This window comes from Choristoneura fumiferana, chromosome 26 (genome assembly GCF_025370935.1).
Source record: "Choristoneura fumiferana chromosome 26, NRCan_CFum_1, whole genome shotgun sequence".
Lineage (NCBI taxonomy): Eukaryota > Metazoa > Arthropoda > Insecta > Lepidoptera > Tortricidae > Choristoneura > Choristoneura fumiferana.
Genome location: NC_133497.1, coordinates 9,370,137 through 9,386,094, shown reverse-complemented (window position 1 = coordinate 9,386,094; position 15,958 = coordinate 9,370,137). Strand labels below are relative to the sequence as shown.

The window sequence follows — 15,958 nt, the reverse complement described above, 5'->3', positions numbered from 1 at the left end:
AATAAATCGTCCAAGTTGCATTACATTGCGTCGCTCAATTGATCACTACAAACTAGTTTGAGTCACGGCCTTACAATGTAATGCAACTTGCATGATTTTTCTTGCAAGTCTTAACTCAGCTAAGGTATAATGGTGTCCGAGGAATCAAATTGCTTGACTACACAGTAATTATAACTATGGGTTTTATCTTTTCAGATCCATTTGACGCATGGGTGAGTTAAGTGAGACTTATAATCTGTGTACATACAGATTCTACTCTACAACGATGCTAGCCAATAATCGTCTTGCTTGCTGCACGTGTGGTTTGACCGTGTCAATGAGGGCTGTCGTTTTTTGTCTTTCTAGATGGCACCACTGTTGCATGAGGTTTTTAAGTGTGGCTTTCAGTCTGTTATTACGGGCGTGAAAAAAAATATCCATAAAAATATCGAGCAACCACAGTGTTGCGTAGTACCGTTTTGTTCGAAAAAAAAGGAAGGACAAAAGTTTCCGAAAGACAAAACTGTCTCAAAATACTGACATTCATTGCCCCGTAACGCATAATTTCCATAATTAATTTCAGGTAATGCAAAATATTCACAAAATTATTCTAATAATAAATAAACCCGCGCAGCTCACCCAAAAACTATGAGATTTGACATTTCGGAGACCTCACGCTACACTAGCGCCTCTAGCAGCGAATTCATACGCGATAGCCCTCATTGTCATTGTCAATGCCAGGTCAAATATAATGCCCTTGTGTTGGTAGCGCTGACCATAAATGTTCGCGTTCACAATTAGACATGGTCCAGTTGTGCGTGCAGCATGCAAGGATGGCTTAACGGTTTCAACAAAAGACCAGCGCTGGCTCTCGAGCCGGCTGAGGTGGGTCCGTTTTGTGATAGATAGTTTGCCTACATTGTTTTCTTGTTTATCGTTTATGTAATGGTAACTGCCACAAATTAAAGTTTTTTCTTTCTTTCTTTCAATAGATTTTTTAGATGGGAATTTTTGAAATCTGAGGTGGTGCCGGGCCTCTACATTTAAGAGGTACTTAACTATTAAAATTATACACAAACAGGAAGGGCTAGCTGATCAATGTATTGATGGGCAAAAATACAAAGGCCTAGATTTGGCCAGCCTTTTTTTACAACGATATAAAGTGGTCTATAATTATCTACTTGTATTTTATTTATTTGACTGGATGGCAAACGAGCAAGTGGGTCTCCTGATGGTAAGAGATCACCACCGCCCATAAACATCTGCAACACCAGGGGTATTGCAGATGCGTTGCCAACTTAGAGGCCTAAGATGGGATACCTCAAGTGCCAGTAATTTCACCGGCTGTCTTACTCTCCACGCCGAAACACAACAGTGCAAGCACTGCTGCTTCACGGCAGGATTAGCGAGCAAGATAGTGGTAGCAATCCGGGCGGACCTTGCACAAGGTCCTACCACCTTGTATGAATTCTCAAAAAAAATTGCAGCTTAGTAACAATTACTCGAGTAATTGAATATGAAGGTTGATGTCCCAGGTTCAATCCCCAGTTGGGACTTATATATTGTCAGTGATAGGACATATATATGCTTATTTACTTTAAAAAATTTAATAGTGGCATATTTGCTGGTCTATGTTTCGTTTAAGTCTTATTTTCTTAAGTTTTTTATTTTCTATATTGTACCGTTTTTTGCCCAAATAAACATTAAACATTAAACATTAAACATTAAACATAAATACCACATATCTGGATGACGTGCAGTTTTATAGGGGATTGTTTTAACTTTTTATTGTTTTTCTATTTTTTCACATAAAACTGATGTGGGAGTTAAATAATATAAAACACAATTAAATATCAGCTATGCACTATGCTGTTGATTGATATTTTGTAAGGTATTTTGTTATTTCATCAATGTTACTTCTTTCTATCATCATCCCAGCCTATATACGTCCCACTGCTTGTGGCACATGGGCCCAGTGCGGATTGGGAACTTCACACGCACCATTGAATCGCTTCGCAGGTTTGTGCAGATTTCCTCACGATGTTTTCCTTCACCGCAAAGCTCGTGGTAAATTTCAAATGTAATTCCGCACATGAATTTGGAAAAACTCAGAGGTGCGAGCCGGGGTTTGAACCCACGACCCTCTGCTCGAGAGGCGATAGGTCAAACCACTAGGCCACCACGGCTTCAAAAACTGTTACTTCTTTACTGTCATGAAAATTTTAAATATAATAAAAATAACATTTTTTTCATTTAAAATTTTGAAAATAGAATCCTTTAACAATAGTGAAATAATCAAATGTCAATGTGATCAAATTTTATATCAGATCAAAATAATTACAGAAGGAACAATACAGCAAAAATTAATAAAAAAAAAGTAAACGAAGTTAATGTTTATGTAATTCTTTTCGAAATAAAGTATCTTTTACCCAAAAAAGTCATAAAAAAATAGAACAAAATAATTAGGTGCTAACTAAACAAGGTGTGGAAAAATGAAAATGTAGGTAGTTACATTTCTAAGTTGTGAAACAACTTCGGAAGGGAGGAGCGGAACCTCCTAAACACAAGTATTGTCATACTTACCAGGAGGGGCCGAACATAAATACTGTGTAACATTAGTTAATACTGAATAAATATATATATTTTTGTTGATTTTTTGACATAGGATGTGTCACCCTCTGGATAGAGACCGAAATTCCGAGTATAGCTCTTTCTCAATAATGTTCTAATATGGTAATTTATTTCATTAGATAAATATCAAAAGAGAAATACATTTTTAAAATAAAATTAATGTATGATCAGAAATATTAAATTGTAAACCAGTCATTTCTCAGTTAGTAGTGCGGTATGGTTTGGTATGTGGCTTTGTTTTGTAGGTACATAGGTTAGAAATATAGATTCGTCTTTGTGAAGAGGGTAGAGGCACATTGTATCAAAATGCACTGTTGGAGTAAATTTAAAATTTCGGCTCTTTTTCATCTTTCCATTATACTCGTAGTGTCTACTCTTGTTTCTGATATCCTGGCAATCATTCAAAGTTTAACTGGAAGAGATTCCTTTAAGGGATAAGTTCGGCTTTGTACTATAAAGAGTTTTACAATACAATTCAAAACAAATGTCAAGATAAAATCTCACTGTACCACAAAACAGATAGGTACAGAAATCAATCTACATACAAAGTCCGCTCGAGCAACGCACACATAGACACTGCTCACGTATACGAAATCTCGGACCGGTTGGGACCAGTGCGAGCGCGAGTGCCATCCGCTTGAGACGTCTGTGAACTTTTTTGTGCAATACTGGTGCAACAAAAAAATAGTTATTTATGCAACTGTATCGTAATAGGGGTCCTTAAAACACGAGTGTGGTTACTCGGCTACGCCTCGTTTCATAAAAGGGTCACACTCGTGTCTTAAGGCCTAAGTACATACAGTTGCATACAATATTTTATCTATATCCATGTATTAAATCCTCTATCATGTGTTCAAGAACCATTGAGAATGACCTGCATTAACGAGAACTAGGGTAGGTAATTAGGTATGTCTACCCCCGCACTCTCTGCACGATACAGATGTCTGCCGTGTTCATAATAGAATCCAATGTCGTAATGCTGGTCATTATCTATGGTTTTTGAACGCGTAATGGAGGATTTACTATATTATTACCTATGGGTATACATAAAAGTTATTATAACTGTTCAGTGGACGGTTGTTTAAATTCGACATTTAACGGTGTATTGTCGTTTTTTAAGCGTTTGTAACAATGACATTAAAATTAAAATATTTTAGTTATTATTAATTTATATTTCTTTTCTTCCCGTTTCATTCTCAACAATAAATCCGACAACTAGATACGAGTGCCACTAGCACGATAGTTTTTGGTGCATAAGCCATAGTTGACAACCTTAGAGCGACCGCCGAGCGTAGGTATGAAAACTGAATTTGAATACATGTAATTGACTTCTGTACCTATCTGTTTTGTGACTACTCTTTTACAGAGTGCAATGACTTGTCCGAAGGAAGTTCCTTTAGTCCAGGGTTTCTCAAAGTGGGGTACGCGAACCCCCAGGGGTTCGCTATTCGACGGTAGGGGGTTCGCGACAAGGTTTACGTGATGGTGGCTGCAAGACTGGCAAGATGATTAAGATTGGTTTTTGGAGTATTTTTATTTCAACTCCAAATTTGTTACTTATTTGTTTGTTATTTGTTTCAGTTTGTATTTTCGTTGGCAAGACGATTCTTAGATTCTTACCTATATTTGCTACCTTTTATTGAAATAAATAATATACATTATATTATCATGATGATTGAAATAAAAATAAACTTAGTTTCTCCAACAGCCAGTTTTATTACTTTCTTTGGGGAGGGGGGGGGGGGAGGTAGAGGTTCGCTGTTGTCCAGAAACTTTAACAGGGGTACGTGGAGCCATAAGTTTGAGAAACCCTGCTTTAGTCTGTAAGTAAGTAATAAGTGTATTTGTTGTTTCGTAGACATCGAGCAAGGACATATCGTCGACGTCTGATTTCGTGATGCCAGTGGAGGAGGCCATCGGCCAGAAGCGGGCCTACAACGGCCAGATGTGTGAGTACCGACACCAGCAAGATGATAGAGTCTGGCTAATGAAAGCTGAGCCTGCAAAAATTGTCGCGATGAAATTTCAAAACGTCAGAGCATCAGAGCCAAAAAAGTTGCGGACGCTAGGTGGCGCTGATGTCGTGCACAGAGCCAATAAATGCGAAAGCAACTCTGTCTGGTATAGTCTATACTTAGACCCTAGAAAGGACATAGGATAGTTTTTTATCCCGGAACATCGCATAGTTCCCGCGGGATATAGGTAGTCATTCAGGATGACGCGTGCCGTGGTTCTTATTAAAATGTAATTAATGTCTAATTTTGACAAAATCACGCGTATTCGTGGATGACACTAGGTATAGCGATAAACGTTTTTTTTTGGGTATTTTAAATGGGTATGATTTCACTGATCACCTAATAAATACATTTTTGGTGACCTAATAAACAATATTTGTTCCTAAAATAGTAGATCTGTCACCTAAATAATATTAAAACGGTTAAGGTAAACGTACAAGTGCTCGCCACTGTCCCAATCGATGGCAACTTTAATCTTATGTCATTGCAATAGAGATGACAGCAGGGTGTCATCTATTGGGCGTTCGTGTCGAGAACGCGGACGTTGACTTTACCTAAATATTAATTAAAAATTACTTGGAAATAATATTGATCATCAAATAATTATATTGGTTTCCAAAATAATAAATGTGCTGTGCTGTGTGTGTGTGTGTGTTTTGTAGACGAAGTAGCGGGTAACAGCTTGTAAATAAATAAACTACAATTACTCTTAATAGGTAGATTAACACACGACGTGGCTGTATGGATGCATATCCCTTGGCTGTCCCTGGAAGCATGAATGAAAAAAAAAAAAAGCGGGTAGTTCGATATTCCACGAATCGCCTGTCAATAGTTTTCGTTACATGTTCAATCATTTGCTCTCCAGGGTTTTTTTTTAAATTAGTATTTAGTATTTTATTATTTTAATCCTAGTGTACGAATTATAAAGTATATTTGATAACAACCTCGCATCAGTTTAAAAATAAGTTTTTTTTTTAATTTTGTGACAGTTGTTTTAACCGTTTTTTGTGATTTTTTTGTGCGTTTCTGGTAAAATATGTTTGTTTTAGTAAAGTGATGAAGAAATAACTATTCAGTGGCATATTTTGTTAACGACCAAGTAGGATTTGTTTAGTATAAGTACTTAGAATTATTAATTTTAACAGCTACTATCAGAAAAGTCAATTTATCTAATCTCTTTAGACGTCAAAACCTCTCAAAGATTTAATTTAACTTTTGACCATTAACCGTTTTGAAAATTGGAAATGACCTCAATTGCCCATACTAATGTAAATCATCATTATCTTCGGTTTATGTGTACGTCCCACTGTTGGGCACAGATTGGGCTGTTTCCGCGGGCCCAGCGCGCATTAGAAACTAAACACCACTGTGCTTAGTGTGTGCAGATTTCCTTACGAAGTTCTCCTTCATTGAATATGGTAAATTCCAAAATATAAATTCGCGCACAGATTCTAATAAACTAACGAGCACGGGTTCGAACCCTGGACCTTCTGGTTGAGAGCCTATTCAATTCAAACCACTAGGTTACCATCAGTGGAGTAGCTAGGTAACCAAAGGCCCTGGGGCAAAAAACTAGGACCCCAACTGAACTATTTATAACCTAACCAACAAAAAGTTGGAAAACCCCAGACTTTGTCACTTCAAAGCTCAATATCTCAAAAACGGCTGAAGCGATTTTGATAAAACCTAAGAACCATCGCTAGAAAGCCTGCTTTCAAATAAAAAATCTGCATTCAAATCGGTCCACCCGTTTAAGAGCTACGGTGCCACAGACAGACAGGCACACAGCGCCCATAGCGGTCAAACTTAGTACACCCCTCTTTTTGCGTCGGGGGGTTAAAAAACGTTTGTTCCGTATTCCGAATATTTCGAATGTGGGAGAATTTTCACTAGTTCAATTTATAGTTTTTAAGTCAGAGTCCGAGGGGCCCCCGGGCCCGGGGCACTGCCCCGTCTAGCCCTCCGATAGCTACGCCACTTGGTTACCACGATGTTTTATATTACCTTTTTTTATGAAGCGAGTTAAATATTTAATGACAAATGTAGTAAGATACCTATTGTATTATTATTATATTATCTAAGACTAGGTAAAGCTTTAATTTGTATTTGGGCCAATCAACTTTTTACCGACACTAATCTGTCCGCGACATTTTTCAAACAATTGCAAATTTTTGTAAGTAAACATGTTTTTTATGTAATTTAATAGATGGTGTACATGAATACATGCCATCCTACGTAAGTTCAACCTATTAAACCGTGAAATATCTTGTTGGAAGTACGATTTTTTTGGTAACGCAGGAGACGCCCAAAGAGTGGGTAAAAAAGTTGATTGGCCCATTTGAGTGCGACATTAGGTTTGTGAGGTTGTTATTTAATATACAGACAGACGTAGAATACCTATAATGCCTGAATCTGGGGACCTGGATGTGCTGTATACTGCTGATAATAAAAGTAAGAACTCTTTAACTTTTGCTTAAATCTTTTGTAACTTATTCGTTACTGGCTTATTCCGGCGTTTTAACCGCTTTAATTTGGTATAGCATCAATTCGTCTAAGAAGCAACTGGTCTAAGTAGCAAGTGATCTAAAAACAACTGAGGGCCTACTCCGAAAATCGAATTTAGTATCGTACCGTCCCTCTCTCTCTCGGATTAAATAGTGTAAGTGTCAGAGGGACCGAACGACACGAACTTCGAGTTTCGTAGTATCCTTAAGGTGGTTTTCCATTGGCGAGGCGAGACGAGAATTGAAATTTGTATGGCAGCGCCCGCGGCGGCTCGCGGCGGGCGCGCGAGAATGCATGCAAATTTCAATTCTCGTCTCGCCTCGCCGGTGGAAAATCACCATTAGTCCTAACCTGTTTTTTGTCGAAAAGTAGAAAAAACAAATTTTAGGTTAGGTTAGAGTTGTGTCATATAGGAATGGGAATAGGAGCTCCGCGCTCGCGGAGCTCCGTCGACTTTGAGTCAAATAAATTTAGAACACTCGCTACTAGGTACCATCAGCCAAATAAGTGGTTTATCAATTTTTAAACAAGTTCTTATCAAATGAATATGTCGCTAAAGTCGAACTTTCAAGTTGACAGACACGTCTATTGGCATTATTGTTTTATGACATGCAAACGATTATCTATCTATATTAAAAAGCCGTGGTGGCCTAGTGGTTTGGCCTATCGCCTCTCAAACAGAGGGTCGTGGGTTCAAACCCCGGCTCGCACCTCTGAGTTTATCGAAATTCATGTGCGAATTACATTTGAAATTTACCACGAGCTTTGCGGTGAAGGAAAACATCGTGAGGAAACCTGCACAAACCTGCGAATGGTGTGTGTGAAGTTCCCAATCCGCACTGGGCCCGCGTGGGAACTATGGCCCAAGCCTCTTGTTCTGAGAGGAGGCCTTTGCCAGCAGTGGGACGCGTATATAGGCTGGGATGATGATGAAACGATTATCAACTTTAGGGTGGTAGACCGTATGTTTGGCTGATGGTACGCTACTACCAGAGAGTCCAATGCGTAACGTATCTGACACTCGCTCAGTGGCGTAGCGTCAGATATTTCCATGGAAGACGAAGCAAAGATCTTACATCCCACTAATATACGAGTTAGTTAGTTTGTGTGTAGTTTTTGAGCGGGTATACTGCCATTTCGCAACGTAACGTTTGACAACCTGTTTCATTTCGCAAACTCTTACCCAGTGGCGTAGCTAGGTAACCTAGGGCCCTGGGGCAAATAAAAAAATGGGCCCACTGCTATCAAAACTGGTAAGGTTTTTTGAAGTAAAATCATTATATATACAAATACTTTAAAAATGCTAAGCAACTTTATCATCAGCTATAAAGCAGAATTTCGAGGGCCCCCTGAGCTTGAGGGCCCCGGGCACTGCCCCGCCTAGCCCCTTGGTAGCTACGCCACTGCTCTTACCCCCTTATTCATAAACGGCAATCAAACCTATTCTAGTTAAAATGCCGCTAAAATTCGTTTGTCCTTATCTGTCACTTCGACATTTGTATTTGTTAGAAAGGGACAAAGCATTTGTTAGTTAACATAGGCTTGTTAAGTTTTATGAATAAGGGGGTTAAACTGTAACTATTTCAGGATTTATTTCAAGGTCATCGTGTAGAACCCTCTAGGTAGGTTAGGTTAAGTTGATTTTATAAAAATCCTGAAATAGTTGTTGTAATAAAACAGGTTGCCAAACGTTATTCGCTGAAACATTAGTAAACCGTTTATGAGTCAGGTGGCAGTGGATGCGTTAAAAATCTCTGTAACTTATCTACGTTATACAAACAACACGTGGTAGGACCTAGTGCAAGGTCCGCCCGGATTGCTACCACCATCTTGCTCGCTAATCCTGCCGTGAAGCAGCTGTGCTTGCAGAGTAAGACAGCCGGTGAAATTACTGGCACTTGAGGTACCCCGTCTTAGACCTCTAGGTTGGCAACGCATCTGCAGTACCCCTGGTGTTGCAGATGTTTATGGGCGGTGGTGATCTCTTACCATCAGGAGACCCACTTGCTCGTTTGCCATCCAGTTGAATAAAAAAAAATCATACATCCATTAAGTAATTCAAAAAGGAAAGGCTCTGCTAACACTGTATTCATAAATACCTACAAAATTGTACGGAACCCTCGGTGCGCGAGTCTGACTCGCACTTGGCATTGAGACTTGGCTCTAAGACATTGTTAGAGACAGGTAGTCCCTTTCTTGTGTCTTAAAATGACCACGTGACAGAACGGCGACTGCCATTCATTGGTCGGGTTGGTCGGTCTTGTTGTTAAAAGTGTTCCGTCCCGCTGATGCTAATATTAATTAATACTAGAGTGAGAGGGACGGTACGATGTGAGCTTCGATTTTCGAATTCGTAGCAGCCCAGTTGGGCCGAGACATTCGAGGTATACACCACGTTTGTCGCAATACGATTTTGTACATCGATTATAATAGTCGATAAAAGTTTTTTTTTGAACACGTGATCTGAGCGGTGAAAATGTTGTGTCAATGTATGTTTTTCTGGTTTAAAATGTTTAGTTCGCTTTTGTACACGTTTGTTTTTTAATGTTGTTTTTGTGTTTTATAACTAGCCCGTGACTTCGTCTGCTAGGTGTTCGTTTATCCTTCCCGCGGGAAAGATATTTCCCGGGATTAAAACTATCCTGTGCCTTCCCATCTCCATACCAAAATTGTAATAAATCGGTTCAGCGGTTTAAAGAGTGAAAAGATAACAGACAGACAAAATTTCGCATTTGTATTAAGTATTAGTATGGATAAATAATTTAGTACCTGGTTGACCGAGCTAAAACCCCGAGAACCCCTACATACCAAAATACATCGAAATCGTTGGAGCCGTTTTCGAGATCCCTGAAATATATATGTATATAATATACAAGAATTGCTCGTTTAAAGGTATTAGATAGATAGATACTTATGTTATTATTGTAAGATGTTTTATTACGATTCAGGATTGAGCTTTTCTGTTACCTACTCTATCTATACATAAACGGTACACTTTAGTACAGTGACGTGCAAAGATAGCGACACGGCCAAAGTTACAAAAATATGTATACACGACCTTAATGTTAAGTGCATAGTCGTGTATTTATACATATTTTTTTTACTTTGGCCGTGTCAATACTTTTGCACTTGACTGTACCTTGTCGCTGTAAGCTTTCTGACAATTTAGGTATACAATTACAAGGTAGTAAAGTGTCTTTACACTTGTCTTTGACCTCGACTGCATAAGAAAAAGACCGTTTAGACAAGTTCGTTTAGACATTTTATACCTACGCGCTATACTTCGCGCGGGTGTTGGGGAGAGTGCAAAATGTTAAGTCCTTTTGGTTATAGACATTTATTGTCTTTTTTTTTCAAATTTGCGCCCGTGCGAAGCCGGGCCGGGTCGCTATTAGTGTAGTGTATGCGAGATGCAATAAAGGTTTGTGATTGTTTTTATATGTTTGATGGATAATTTGTTTCTTAACAACGCAAAGTAATGTTTGCAATAACTGCATATTTTTAATTAATTTGTATAATTTTTTAAATACTTCCGAAAATGTCCATAGGCGCGGAGCGCAGTCAGCGGTTGAAAAAATATTAGTTTTTCTTTTACAAATATACAATTTTACTCGCAAATGTGATGAAAAACATTGTATGCCGCACGGGCGGTACTAGAATTACGAACATCGACTCTTTAAAGCTCGTTCGTAATTCCTTATTTATCGCCCTTAAGACAAAATGTACTATTAAATTATTCTAACGATGAGCGCTAATTGTTTAGCACAAAAATAAGATAGTTTTACAGTTTGTATTGCTTGTTTTTTGCTCTGACTGACCCATCGGTCGCTGCAGCAAGTAAATCTCTAAGACGTAAACAAAACACACCGTTTTTTTCGATTTTAAATAGGAAACCTTTTCTTTTTATACTTATTTCTAAAGCGCTCGATTGTTTTAAGGTGCGTTATCGCATGCTCTCCACACCGCTGCTTAAAATACGGAATCGCAGTGACGTATCGGAAACTTTAGGTCTTTACCGAACAAAAGTCGTGACGTTAACGGCACGTCACTGCGATTCCGCACCGTTTGCGTATTTTAAACAGAGGTGTGGAAAGCAGCAAAAATGCGTCATTGCGATTCCGTGCCGTCACCGTTTTTTAAGCATCTGTTGGGTCGCACCTTTATGCGATAAACGCTTTGACGCAGATCAATTTTGCATCATATGTGACAATCGGTAGCCTGCCATAAAGACCCTTTTGCTACGGATTGTCACATATAATCTTATTACCAAACATTGTCTTACGCGTTGAGCGCAGCAGCAAGGGCATAGATTATCTGTAGATCTGATGCAACGAAGCGGGCTCGTTAATGTGTTATTCTGTGTATAGATGGCGCGCCGCCGCCGAAACGTACGGTGCCTTCGATCCGGCTGGGCGCCGGGTACAAGTGGAACTTGCAGGTATTACTTCATCCTTCATCATTCATCATCATCATCATCTGTAGGTCGTGTAGTGTTGGACATAGGCCTTCCCCAGGGCTCAGTTTCCATCAGAGATGTGCGAGAATGCCTTCCTAGGAATGTGTTTCTCATGAACCGATGAAACGCTTCATTTACCCATCCTAGCAACGCTCAACTGTTTCCAGTAAAGCTATGCTGTCCGAGGATAGTTAAATTAAGAAATTCTATTGGTTCACGACAAAACAATTCCTCGCAACACATCGAAATGTACTTTTTCACGACACAGCTCAGATGTGGCCATAAATAACCTAAATCCAGTATCGAAAATACAAACTGAGACATGGATGCACAGAAAAACCAGAAAAAGGGACCAGCGCTGGGAATCGAACCCAGGTCCTCAGCAATCCGTGCTGCGTGCTATAACCCCTACACCACCGCTGGACAGGAATCTAGGCGAATTTTTCCTATGCATACATATCTCAGGTTGCTTATTTCTACTACGCTACTTATGCAGCAGCACTAGCGACATCTATGTTCCGCTCTCATCGAGAGACGTCACACTCTTTCGGAACTAACCCCTCACCCAGACAAGAGATGTCGCTACTAGAATACAAAAAGACTCCAAAAAACCAATCATAATTTGATTTGAATGAGGGCTATCGCGAATGAATTCGCCGCTAGAGGCGCTAGTGTAGCGTCAGGTCTCCGAAATGTCAAATCTCATAGTTTTTGGGTGAGCTACGCGGGTTTATTTAGAATTAGAATAATTTGGTGAATATTTTGCAATATCTGTAATTAATTATGGTAAATATGCGTTCCGGGGCAATGCATGTCTGTGTTTTGAGACAGTTTTGTCTTTCGGAAACCTTTGTCCTCCCTTTTTTCCGAACAATACGGGGACTATGCAACACTGTGGCATGCTCGATATTTATATGGTACGGTTTTAAGGTGTATTAAATGATTTTAATCTAAACTTTGTTTTCACGCCCGTAATAACAGACTTTGAAAGCCACACTTAAGAACCTCACGCAACAGTGCGCCATCTAGTGAGACAAAAAACGATAGCCCTCATTGCGCAGTGACATATGTATAGGGCGGGGATGTAACTAGTGTTTTCCGCAGGCGCTGGCACAAGCGGCGGCGGCCGTGGAGACGGGAGGGAAGTCGCCCGTGTCGGCGCTGAACGAGCTCGGCGTGCGCGTCGCGTACACCGTGCTGCGCCAGGGAGGGCCCGCGCACTGCCCCAGCTTCACCGTCGCGGTCACGGTGAGTGGGGCGGCGGGGGACACGCGGGGCGGCCGGGGGACAGGCCCGCTGGCGGCGCGTCGCGTACACCGTGCTGCGCCAGGGAGGCCCGCGCACTGCCCCAGCTTCACCGTCGCGGTCACGGTGAGTGGGGCTGCGGGGGACACGCGGGGCGGCCGGGGGACAGGCCCGCTGGCGGCGCGTCGCGTACACCGTGCTGCGCCAGGGAGGGCCCGCGCACTGCCCAGCTTCACCGTCGCGGTCACGGTGAGTGGGGCGGCGGGGGACACGCGGGGCGGCCGGGGGACAGGCCCGCTGGCGGCGCGTCGCGTACACCGTGATGCGCCAGGGAGGGCCCGCGCACTGCCCAGCTTCACCGTCGCGGTCACGGTGAGTGGGGCGGCGGGGGACAAGTCCCTCGCGCGCAGCAGACGGGGGCAAATGTCCCACTCCCACACGGAGCAGATGGGGATGAATCGCTCGCTGTATGTCATATTTGATTTTATGCAACTATGGTACATAATGTGCATGGACCCTGAAAGGGTACACTATAATTTGAATTCGGTTTTTTAAACGTTTAAAATAATGAAATTATGATTAAATAATTTGAAATGGAATGTCCAAAAAATATTAGAATAAACACAAAAATTACAAAATAAATTAAAAAGAGTAAATAAATTTAAATAAGTCAAACTAAATTAATACAATAATTAATTTATTAATATTTACTTGTTTGTATGATAGATTTGACGCTAAATATAATTTTGAACCGTCAGGTGGCGGACATGACGTTCGAAGGCTGGGGTCACAGCAAGCGCGAGGCGCGCGTGTCAGCCGCCAAGGCGTGTCTCGCGGCGCTGCTCGCGCGCGCCGGCCGCGTGCTGCCCGCCGCCGCGCCGCCGGACTTCACCAGCGATGAGCCGCGGCCCGCGCGTGAGTACTGTAGGGAGCAATGTGTGTCAGGGGCAGACATGACGCAGGCTGGGGCCACAGCGAGCGCGAGGCGCGCGTGAGTACTGTAGGGAGCGATGTGTGTCAGGGGCAGACATGACGCAGGCTGGGGCCACAGCGAGCGCGAGGCGCGCGTGAGTACTGTAGGGAGCGATGTGTGTCAGGGGCAGACATGACGCAGGCTGGGGCCACAGCGAGCGCGAGGCGCGCGTGAGTACTGTAGGAAGCGATGTGTGTCAGGGGCAGACATGACGCAGGCTGGGGCCACAGCGAGCGCGAGGCGCGCGTGAGTACTGTAGGGAGCGATGTGTGTCAGGGGCAGACATGACGCAGGCTGGGGCCACAGCGAGCGCGAGGCGCGCGTGAGTACTGTAGGGAGCGATGTGTGTCAGGGGCAGACATGACGCAGGCTGGGGCCACAGCGAGCGCGAGGCGCGCGTGAGTACTGTAGGGAGCGATGTGTGTCAGGGGCAGACATGACGCAGGCTGGGGCCACAGCGAGCGCGAGGCGCGCGTGAGTACTGTAGGGAGCAATGTGTGTCAGGGGCAGACATGACGCAGGCTGGGGCCACAGCGAGCGCGAGGCGCGCGTGAGTACTGTAGGGAGCAAGGTGTGTCAGGGGCAGACATGACGCAGGCTGGGGCCACAGCGAGCGCGAGGCGCGCGTGAGTACTGTAGGGAGCAAGGTGTGTCAGGGGCAGACATGACGCAGGCTGGGGCCACAGCGAACGCGAGGCGCGCGTGAGTACTGTAGGGAGCAATGTGTGTCAGGGGCAGACATGACGCAGGCTGGGGCCACAGCGAGCGCGAGGCGCGCGTGAGTACTGTAGGGAGCAATGTGTGTCAGGGGCAGACATGACGCAGGCTGGGGCCACAGCGAACGCGAGGCGCGCGTGAGTACTGTAGGGAGCAATGTGTGTCAGGGGCAGACATGACGCAGGCTGGGGCCACAGCGAGCGCGAGGCGCGCGTGAGTACTGTAGGGAGCAATGTGTGTCAGGGGCAGACATGACGCAGGCTGGGGCCACAGCGAGCGCGAGGCGCGCGTGAGTACTGTAGGGAGCAATGTGTGTCAGGGGCACACATGACGCAGGCTGGGGCCACAGCGAGCGCGAGGCGCGCGTGAGTACTGTAGGGAGCGATGTGTGTCAGGGGCAGACATGACGCAGGCTGGGGCCACAGCGAGCGCGAGGCGCGCGTGAGTACTAATTTCTGTTTTATTAATTGCTGAAATATTTATCGATAGTCGATAACACTTATGTTCAATTCCTTTGACGTTTGATTTTTGCTATGAGAAATTCCGCTCCTTGACTATCGATCGGCAACACTAACTTTAACCGCACCCATTCCTACCAACTTCCCAACCTAGATAAAAGGTGGCGCTAAAAGCGGTGGATCGCAACATGTAACCTGTATGTTTGTTGGACAGCGTCAGAGTTCCAGTGTCTCGAGGTGCAAGCGAAACCGGTGGACGTGGAGGCCAAGCGGCCTGAGACTCCGCCAGGTCAGACAGGTACAAATTATTTATTTACACAAAATTAGCAAATAGTTTATTGTATAAGAAAAAAGAAAAATTTTAACAAGAAAATAAAACCGACTCCAAAAAATAACAAATTAAAATCAAATTAAAATCATTCAGTAAATAGGCCGCAATGGGCACTTTTACACGTCATTTTTTAAACTAGCAGCGCTTTCGGAAAGACCATCATTGCCAAGATGAATGCGCCGCAAGAAACTTGGCAGAAAGTCATTTTTTATAATATTAAAGAAAAAAATTACAAAAAAATAAATAATTAAACAACAACAAATGGAACAGAGTAAAAAATCCTTGAAAATATTACCCACCCAGCAGTAAACAATAGTCGTCTACCTCACCTACATACTATGAGTTTCAATCCCTCCTGCTGGGTCGTGCTGAGTCACCGACTTCGAGCTAGTAGGTACCTAGAAAAATATTTTCAAGGGTTTTGTAGTCGGTTCCAACTTTTGTTATTTTTTTGGAGTCGGTTTTACTTTTTTTGTTAAAAAAATTCTTTCTTTCTCACTTTTTAGTGATTCGTAGCCAAATTACATCTCACAACTATTCCATGAAGCCCAAACACGGCTTAGTTACGTTGTTTTAATACAGAGTTCCGTTGCCTACCTTCCGGCTTCAGCATCAGATCAGTTCGAAAGAATCATTAACTTAAAGCTT

General features: G+C 42.6%; 1 protein-coding gene across 1 annotated transcript in view; it reads left to right on the top strand.

Moving 5' to 3' along the window:
- LOC141442730 (double-stranded RNA-specific editase Adar-like) overlaps positions 1–15,958 on the top strand; it is a 98,252-nt gene that overhangs the window by 1,487 nt on the left and 80,807 nt on the right. The window contains 6 exon segments of the mRNA XM_074107812.1: positions 196–212; positions 4,469–4,559; positions 11,498–11,568; positions 12,691–12,834; positions 13,590–13,746; positions 15,194–15,268. Coding sequence (XP_073963913.1) covers positions 196–212; positions 4,469–4,559; positions 11,498–11,568; positions 12,691–12,834; positions 13,590–13,746; positions 15,194–15,268 — 555 coding nt within the window.